Source organism: Passer domesticus, chromosome 1 (assembly GCF_036417665.1).
Source record: "Passer domesticus isolate bPasDom1 chromosome 1, bPasDom1.hap1, whole genome shotgun sequence".
NCBI classification, from domain to species: domain Eukaryota; kingdom Metazoa; phylum Chordata; class Aves; order Passeriformes; family Passeridae; genus Passer; species Passer domesticus.
In genome coordinates this window covers 33013046-33022135 of record NC_087474.1, presented here as the reverse complement: position 1 = coordinate 33022135, position 9090 = coordinate 33013046, and the positions used below count along the sequence as shown (strand labels likewise).

Sequence of the window (9090 nt, the reverse complement as noted above, 5' to 3'; positions counted from 1 at the left end):
TTATAATTCCCGATGAGATGGGCATGGCCGTGTACTGCGATGAGTGACTACCATCAGTTAGAAATTGCCTGCCTATGAAAAGATTCAGGACCTTTTAAAATCTTCCTACTGATCATGGTTGTTCATAGCCCGCTCCCCAAGGAATTAATACTCGTTTTAGAGGAAACGATTCAACAGATGCATTTCTCTCCAAGTTGTTTCACACTCTATATAAATGCAAAGCAGTTCGGAGGTTTGCATTAGTTCTCCTGAAAATCGCTATGGTTCTACCATGCGTTTGTATGGGCTGTATTCTAACGTTATTTCACAAGAAAAAAGACAAAAAAATAATTGGAAGAAGCTTTGATTAGTCTGTCTGTTGCATGTATGGAAGCATTTAATTATCAATTAACATTTCCAAAGACGCTCAAATCAAACAGTGGCTCCTTAGTTTTGGTTAATTTATCCAGCTCATCCCAAGACTTACATTGTGAAAAGTAAAAGCTCTTCCACAAGTGGTAGGGAATGGTATATGTTCAAGGCAAGGGGGGGTAGCCTAGGGAGTGTTTTTATCCTTGGTGTTCATTACAAGGTCCACGATTTTCGAAGAACATCTGTTCTGACGGGTGCCTTCAGTCCTCACGGTTCCTTTCTAATATTTAATGGCAGACACCCATTAAGGTAGGAAGAAATTATAGCTGAGGAATTAAAATTTGGTATCGGGGGCATCAAAAACATCTGACGAGGCTTTTCTGTTCTCTCGGTGTCAATAATTTATTAAAAGTCATCTAAATGAGGAAGGCAAAACAAAGTGTGCAGTCCCGCGTCCGACAACACTGTTTTTCTGATGGTGCGTACGCACCCTGCAGATGTCATTTTTGCCTGTTTTGAGGAAACAGTCCCGTTCCCGAAATCCTCCTCACATCATGGCAAACAGGGAAAGAGAACTGTTGTATTACTGCTCTTATCATCAGTGACGAGCATGGCCTTCCTCCATAATTAATAAGTGGACCTCTAGAGTGAGTACGGGATGCGTGCGGAGAAGGGAGAAAAGCAAGCTCTCTAATCTAATCTCCCTTCTTCTAGCACACAGGGCTGGAACAGCCCCAGGAGGGTAAACAAAACAAAATAACAGCCACCAAAAGTCAGCAGACCGGATGCTCCCCCTTGCCCCCCGGCCGGACACCCCACCCGCACTGCTCGTACAGTGTGCGCCGGGGCTGAAAGCCACGGCTCCACAAGACTTCTCCCTCCTTATGGAAAGGAGCTTGGAAAGTAGAGGCAGATAAGCGAGAAACTCTCTGCGGCTGAGGTTGAGGGGAGTTTGGAGAGTGGGGGCGGGCTGGGGAGGGGGGTAGAGGCGAGCTGGAGAGATTAGTGCTCTCATGGCTACCCGCTTTTTAACAAATCAGACAGATCTTCGGGCTGTGAATGACAGTTCTCACATTGGCTAGACTGCAACTTTCAACTTGACCTTGGCCTCCAGCCGTGTCTAACCCGTATGTAAAACAGCGCTGCCCCATAGAGCTGCCTCCCCTTCCCACTTCTCCTCCCTCGTCCTGCAAAGCGATTTTCAGAAGCAGCCTCGAGAAAACCGGGGGAAACAAACCGAACCAACTCATGGCAGTCAAGCAATGTTTGGCCGGAGAAACCCACAGGTTTCAAAACTGGAGCCTGAAAGAAAAGGGAAAATATGCGTGGAATAAATATTTGCTTTTGGCCCTGAGGAAAAATGCGGAAAAGAGTGTGCGAAGTTAAAGTGGGAACATTTTACTGGCTACAATGAAGGAAAAAAGCGGCTAAATGCTGCTAAATTAGCAGGGGGATGACAGAGACTTCAGGTATCCCTACTCAGGGCACGGAAAAAGCACCTTGAAAAAATATCCTTGGGCGCCAAAGAGCTATTTCTCATGGCTGGCAGCTCTGCGCTAGGCAAGGAAAAGCCTGCTCGGTAACAATGTACGTCCCGGGATTGCTCTGCGCTTGTAGCCATGAGGGTAAAACAATGCTACAACGTCAATGGAAAGCACAATAGGATAATAAATACGCCGAGCTGTCAGACTCAAAACAAAGCAACACGCAATTGGGGGAAAAAATTAGTTTTCAGGATGGGAGTATTTGTGGCTGTTTTGTGCACACGCGTGAGGGCTGAGAGCTGTTAACGATGAGGCGAACGCTGCTTTAGGTCAAGTTTATTGATAGCTCAGTGATGGAGGGTTCTGGGTTCAAGGCTGTGCGCGAAAAGCTTGGGGGAGAGCAGCATCCGCGCCGATGGCAGCTGGGAGGATATTGAAAATTGAAATTATTTCACCCTATGAAAAATCCGTCCCGAAAAGAGAACGGAGCTGTTGGGTTTTTTTTTTTCTAGCATTCGCTTGCAAAGTGGTACGGCCTTCCAAAAAAACCCTTCTTTTTCAGCCGATAATCCATTTTGTTTTCCCAGCGCACACACACACACACACACAGAAAACGCCGAGGGTCCGTGCATACACCATGCAAGCCGACGTGATATTTTACAGCCGAAAAAGATTCAAATCGAATCGTAGGCCCAAGGTTTTATTATTACGGCAACAAATAATACAGCTGTATCACGATGAATATCCACTTAACTCTCCCGCTTCCCAAGACCTTCCTAAAAGATAATAATAAATAAAATGGGGATTTCCCCGTCAGTTCCTCTTATCTGACTTCTGAGACTTTGTGGCGAGAGGAGCGAGATGGGTCTTGGGCTTTCGACGGGCGGGAAGGAAGGAGGAAAACACCCAGAAAAGACCCCGGGAGGCTCCGTTTCGACAGCCTTATGTGTCCCAGCGCTGCGCCCGAGGAACGATTCTCCTCCCTCAGCTTGCCGTGGGCTCTCCGCCTCACCCGGACGGGGCCCCGCCAGCGCTCCCCGGGGAGAGGCGGCGGCTCAGAGCGGCGGAGGAAGGGGTAGAAGGGGTGCGGCTCATCTTCCCCCCGGGACGAGGGGAGGCCTCCGGGGTTTCCGCGGCGCTCGGGGCGGGGAGGGCTCAAGGAAAGCGGCGCAAGGAGAGACCAGGCGGGGTGCCAAGGGGAGCCCCGCACCTCGGGGGGTGCGCCGCGGCAACAACGGGGCCAAAAAGCTCACGCCTCGGTGGCGAGGGAGGGCCGGAGGGAGGAAGGGAGGGAGGGAAGGAGAAGGGACGGGCGGTCCTCCCCCCCCCGCCCCCGGCGCCCTCGTCCCGCGCAGCGGCGGCGGCGGGACCGCGCCCGCACCCGTGCCCGCGCCCCGGGCCGGGACCCGGCCCCGCGCGCTGATTGCGTTATTTAATTATCTCCACTTTATTCCCTCAGATGTTTATCAGCTGCTTTGCATATCACGTGGGGGCGGGCGGGCCAATGAGGGCCGGCCTGGCGCGACGCTGGCGCGTCAGCCCTGGTCAAGTCCCGGAGATTGAGTATCTCTTTTTTCAGTCTTTGGGGCTTTTAAAAAAGAGCCACTAGTCTCAATGCGGAGCGGGCTATGACAGCCTCCGTGCTCCTCCACCCCCGCTGGATCGAGCCCGTCATGTTCCTCTACGACAACAGCCTGGATGAGATCAATAAGAACATGGACGGGTTTCACGCCGGCAGCAACTTCGCGGCGGCGGCGGCGGCCAACCCCTGCCGCAACCTGATGGCTCACCCCGCGCCCCTGGCCGCCCCCAGCGCCGCCGCCTACACCTCCAGCGAGGCCCCCGCCGCCGGCATGGCCGAGCCCGCTGTCAAGCAGTGCAGCCCCTGCTCCGCCGCCGTGCAGAGCTCCTCCGGCGCCGCGCTGCCCTACGGCTACTTCGGCAGCGGCTACTACCCCTGTCGCATGACCCACCACAACGCCATCAAGTCCTGCGCCCAGCCCGCCTCCACCTTCGCCGACAAGTACATGGACACCTCGGTCTCCGGCGAGGAGTTCACGTCGCGGGCCAAGGAGTTCGCCTTCTACCAGGGCTACGCCGCCGGGCCCTACCAGCCGGTGCCCGGTTATCTGGATATGCCCGTGGTGCCCGCCATCGGCGGCCCCGGCGAGCCGCGCCACGACCCCCTCCTCCCCATGGACAGCTACCAGCCTTGGGCCATCACGAACGGCTGGAACGGGCAAGTGTACTGCCCCAAGGAGCAGAGCCAGCCGCCTCACCTCTGGAAATCCACTCTCCCGGGTAATACACCTGCATGGCTCCCCCTGTCTCTCCTTTTCATCCTGCCCCGCTCGCCTCTCCCGGGTATCCCGCCGGCAGGGCTCCCCGATAACCCGCCCCGGGCCGGCCCTTCGCCGTCCCGCCCGCCGTCCCCGGTCCCATCCCGGCCCGGTCCGCACATGCTGGACCGGCACCGGTGCCGCCCCCTGCCCCCCGCGGGCGCACGGCACATTCCCGGGAGAGGAAACAGCTGAAAAGGGCCGCGGGAAGGGCTGTGGTGTTGTTTTCCATAGAGCACGAAGTAAGCGAGCTGTGTAAATCTCTGTAGCCCCTCTCGGTCCTTCCCGGAGTCCCTGGCCGGGCTACGTGGGTTTGTTATTATTTGTCTGTCTGACAGAAATGAGCCTTTCCCTGCCTAAAAGCTGTCTGCGGCGGCCGGGAAAGAGGAGTCCCCAGTGCTGAGCCGGGCTTTACTAGCTAAACCCAGCGGGGCAGGCGGAGGAGTGTGCTCTAACCCTAGTCCTTGTGCCTCTTGAAGATGTCCTAGCCGGTTCGAGCGATTTTCTAACGCTTCCCTGCATGGTTTTTCTGTTCCAGACGTCGTTTCTCATCCCTCGGATGCCAACTCGTACAGACGTGGAAGAAAGAAACGAGTGCCTTACACAAAGGTCCAGTTAAAAGAACTCGAAAGGGAATATGCTACAAATAAATTCATAACCAAAGACAAGAGGAGGAGGATATCGGCGACTACAAATCTATCAGAGAGACAGGTCACAATTTGGTTCCAGAACAGAAGGGTCAAAGAGAAAAAAGTGATCAACAAATTGAAGACTACCAGTTAATGGATTAAAAATGGAGAAGCAGCAATTCAAGAGTTTCAGAACTTCTTTTTTTGTGTGTGTGTTCAGATTAAAGTAATTATTAATAATAATTAAAAAGAGAAAAGACAATGAACCTCTTCTTTCAGAACAAGAGATCTGTATCTTTGGAATTATAGCCTTTCTTTCTTATTCTTCTTCCTTTTTTTTTTCTTTTTTTTTTTTTTTTTAATATTGCTGTAGCAAAATGGTGAAAACTGACAGTTCTCCTGAAATCCCAAACAGCCAGCCAGTATCACTGACAGACTGTACAGCCCACAAGGCCAGCTCCGAGAGATACACTTTCAATTAGACACGATTTTCTGAGAAACTTGTAAATATTTCTAAGACCCTACTATTGGAAAGAAGACTCTTCGTGGCCACGAAGCGAGAGCTGGTTAACGTGAGGAGGTCGATGTGGACACATGATCTGGTTTTCTTCCATTGCAATCCAAACTGTATGTTGAATGACTGCTCAGGTAAACCATAGTGAAACAATTACAATTACTGTATGTTTTTAAGCAATGCATTTATTGTCAAAAAAGTAATAATAAACCTCGAAGGTACTGAATAAGGATTTCAGAGACATCAGTAATGAAGGAAGTTCTGTGGAGGATCTATCTTGATAGTAAATTTAAACATCGCAAATTAGTGAGGATAGAAAGGAAAATATTTGCTTGGAGATGTCTTTCGGTTTTATTTTTTGTTTTCCACAGATGAATTCTTGTCATCTAAACTGGGGGTTTTTGTCTGTTTGGGGGTTTTAATTTTATTTTTTTCTCCTGCAGACCATACAATAGATACATTTTAAAGGACTCTGCCTATTTTAAACGTGAAATAATCGTCAATAATTAATATTCTAAGTCCCCGGAAATTTTTAATATTTGAATATTGGCATTTCTTTACAGTAGAAAAAAAAATGGCCTGGGAAAAAATACCCAAGAACTTTGAACTGAAATACATTTTTTTTTTCCCAGAAATATTTTGATTTATGTAATCTATATTTGATCTATAAGTAATTAGTCGTTTCTCCTTGTTTACTGTCTGTTTTGAGGCCGCAGTAGAATGTTTAGGGATTCTTTTTACAGCACCTTTTAATCCAATCAGTTATTTCAACCAGCACATTATTTTGTTTTTATTCACTATAAGAAGCTATCTTGTAAATAAAAAAAATCAGCGCACTGTGAAAATGTACTTATGCACCCTTTTTTTTATATATTTCTACTGAAAAATGAAAACCCATGACGTGTAGAAGTATAGTAGTATTAATACTGTTAATAAAATAGTCACTGTAATAAAACCTGAAGGAAATACTCTTCATTTTTTTCCACTCCTATGCGCATTTAATAGAAAAATATAATGCATCTGTCTTATAATTATAATACTGTTGTCTTTCAGTATGTATCTTTTGTGTAGATGGTGGATTTTGTCTTATTTTTCTTGGCGGTGTTTATCTGCGGGCAGGCACGCCTGATAACCGGCCTTCCTAAACTATAAATGTTTCGCTAATGTTGAACGGTGGTTTTGCAGCCGCGCTGGGGGACGGGGGGTGGAAGAGCAGGACGGTGCGAGCGCAGCGCCGCAGCCCTCGCCGGGAAATGGAGGCCGGCGGCCGGCCCGCGGGCTGGGGGCGCGCTGCCCGGCCTGCCCGTGCCTCCGCGGGGAGGTGGGGGGGCTGCGCGGCGATGACAGGCCGGGCAAGGCCCGAAACCTTGACCTTGAGGGGGAAAAGCCGATTTGTGACCTTGACTTTTGACAGCTCCGGGCGCCGGCAGCATCCGCGGGCCGACAGCGCCACCTCGTGGCCAGCGCGGGGTGGCGTCCGCACCTGGCCGCGCCCGCGCAGCGTCCCGGCACGGCCTCATCCCGGCCCCGCAGCATCCCGGCACGGCCTCATCCCGGCACGGCCTCATCCCGGCACGGCCTTATCCCGGCACGGCCTCATCCCGGCACGGCCTCATCCCGGCACGGCCTCATCCCGGCACGGCCTCATCCCGGTACGGCCTCATCCCGGCACGGCCTTATCCCGGCCTCATCCCGGCACGGCCTCATCCCGGCCCCGCAGCATCCCGGCCCCGCAGCATCCCGGCCCCGCAGCATCCCGGCCCCGCAGCATCCCGGCACGGCCTTATCCCGGCCTCATCCCGGCCCCGCAGCATCCCGACACGGCCGCATCCCGGCCCGGCCGCATCCCGGCCCCGCCGGCACCGCCCGACCGCGCACGGCTCCGTACAGCGCCTCGGGACGTACAGCGCCGAGCAGGCTGCGCTTCCCGTGCTCTGTCTGTCTGTCTCTGTCTCTGACCGGGCAGCGGCGGAGCTGACGCGGTGCCCAGCCGGTGCCCCGCTGAGGGATGCCGGTGCCGTGCGAGGAGCCGCAGGCCGGCCGGGATCGTGAGTGGAGGGCGACTTTGGTCGGCCACAAAGAGAAGTTTGCTTTGGCCGCCTGTCTCCTGCGGTGGTCTGTAGCTCTAATTAGAGCTATTGGGGAACCTTTACGGTACATTTAGAGGGTATCATATGCCGCGCTCGCTGGGCGCTTCTAGCCTTACATTTCTGAAATTCAAAAGGACCCACCTCTGCGGGGATCAGCGCAGAGCGATTTCCGTCCCTCAGATCTGACTGTAACGCGTTCGTGCAATAACTGACATGAAAACTACCTGCAGGAGCGGGATTTATTTTCCAGGAGGTTTTCGTGTCGGGGGCTTTGCCCTACTTTCGGGATTTTACCCTTCCCACCGTGTGCGGCCGCGCAGGGCTGTGAACCGCTGTGGTTTCTCGGGCTGCGAAGCCCTGTGGTTTCTCAGGCCGCGGGAAACCCGCGGCCGCGGAGCGTGGGAATTTTGGATGCATCCCTTCTGAGGCCGGTCAGGGAATTTCTGAGCGAGAAATCCCATCCTGCTGCGAAAATAGCCTAGGAGTGTCACATTATTGGCAGGCGGTTCCCAGACCATGCGGTTCGGTTGTGCTTCGGGGTGACAGCGTGTCGGCCCCCTGTGACAAGCACCCGGCCTGCGACACCGTGCGAGGACCACGGGTAAAGATCCAGGGGCTCAACCACACCCGCCCACGGCGGGCAGGGCCTTGGGCTGCCCACGGGCGTGGGGAATCACGGGGGAGCCGGTAGACTCCAGGAACCCCGCGGTATCCCCACGGCCTGGGATTTTCAGCGGGGCTGGAGCAGGCAGGAAAGTCCGCGCTGGAGCTGTTCTAGCTGCGGGAAGCCCTGATACCCTGCTCGAAGGGCTGGGGCTGGGGACTGGCGCCGGGGACCTGTGTCCCACCGGCTGTACCTGCTGCCCACGGGCTGTCTGCCTCGGCTGCGGGCACCGCACAGCCGCCTTTCCACCGTCTGCTTGCGACGTTTTCTGCTGAAGGAGAGAAATTGCCCGCAGACGGCCACTAGTGAATTACACTTGTTCTTCCTCTGAATGAATAATTTTGTTTATTTCGTTGTATTTCCTAACCTGTGCCATTTCGCAGCCTGTGTAATTATTGCATGAGACGCCGCAAATTATATTTACTTCAAGTCGGAGCTGGGGGTGATACAGAGGACTGAATCCTGCTTACCTTAGTCAGGATCTTCTATTTTCAGACCTTGCCCCGGAGGGATACAATTCAGGGACGCCTTGAAAGAAGCCCACAATGGGAACACGGCCGACATTAGTATAATTGCAGGTTTTGGGGTTTTATTTGTTTGTGGGGGTCTTTTTAAATTTTGTTTTGGGTTTTTTGTTTGGTTTGGTTTTTTGGGGTTTTTTTAAAGGTAACTTTTAATCGGAACTAGCATTTGAAGATTATGTTTTCGCACTGAACTACCTACCGTTCAAATTTGCTAAGCATTTCAAGACTGACTGTGGATTAGCGAATTTAAATTCCCACTACTGTTCAAATAGCTCAGCCGCGTATATATTTCACAGGGTAAAACGGGGAGCGTTTGACTCGCGATCGCTGGCAGGAGTAAGGTAACATTTTGGATCCGACCCCTGCTACCATGTAAGTCAGCATCGAGGCTCTCCTAGGCTCTAGCAGGACGAGCAGGTCATGTTTCCCGGCCCTGCAGCGGAGAGTCCCCGGCAGGGAAGCAGCACCCCAGCCCAGCGACGGAGCCCCCCACCC

The 9090-nt window shown here is 52.7% G+C and overlaps 1 protein-coding gene across 2 annotated transcripts; it reads left to right on the top strand.

Annotated features, from left to right (window-relative positions):
- Nucleotides 1–3361: 3361 nt before the first annotated feature.
- HOXA13 (homeobox A13) lies at nucleotides 3362–6292 on the top strand. 2 transcript variants are annotated; one of them, XR_010351182.1, is made up of 3 exons: nucleotides 3362–4136; nucleotides 4713–5011; nucleotides 5177–6292. XR_010351182.1 is itself a non-coding variant. In XM_064400847.1 (2 exons), the coding sequence occupies exons 1-2, from the start codon at nucleotides 3464–3466 to the stop codon at nucleotides 4955–4957; spliced, it is 918 nt and encodes a 305-aa protein (XP_064256917.1). In that variant the 5' UTR covers nucleotides 3362–3463; the 3' UTR covers nucleotides 4958–6292. The 2 variants fall into 2 exon arrangements, 1 of the variants encoding a protein (XP_064256917.1); XM_064400847.1 differs by having other exon boundaries at nucleotides 4713–6292.
- The last annotated feature ends 2798 nt before the right edge of the window (nucleotides 6293–9090 follow it).

What these genes read in the sequence shown, in the direction of transcription:
- HOXA13 (XM_064400847.1), top strand. Translation starts at nt 3,464, where the DNA reads ATGACAGCCTCCGTGCTCCTCCACCCCCGCTGGATCGAGCCCGTCATG. An exon ending in CTGGAAATCCACTCTCCCGG is followed by an intron (nt 4,137 to 4,712) that starts GTAATACACCTG and finishes TTTCTGTTCCAG; the next exon opens with ACGTCGTTTCTCATCCCTCG.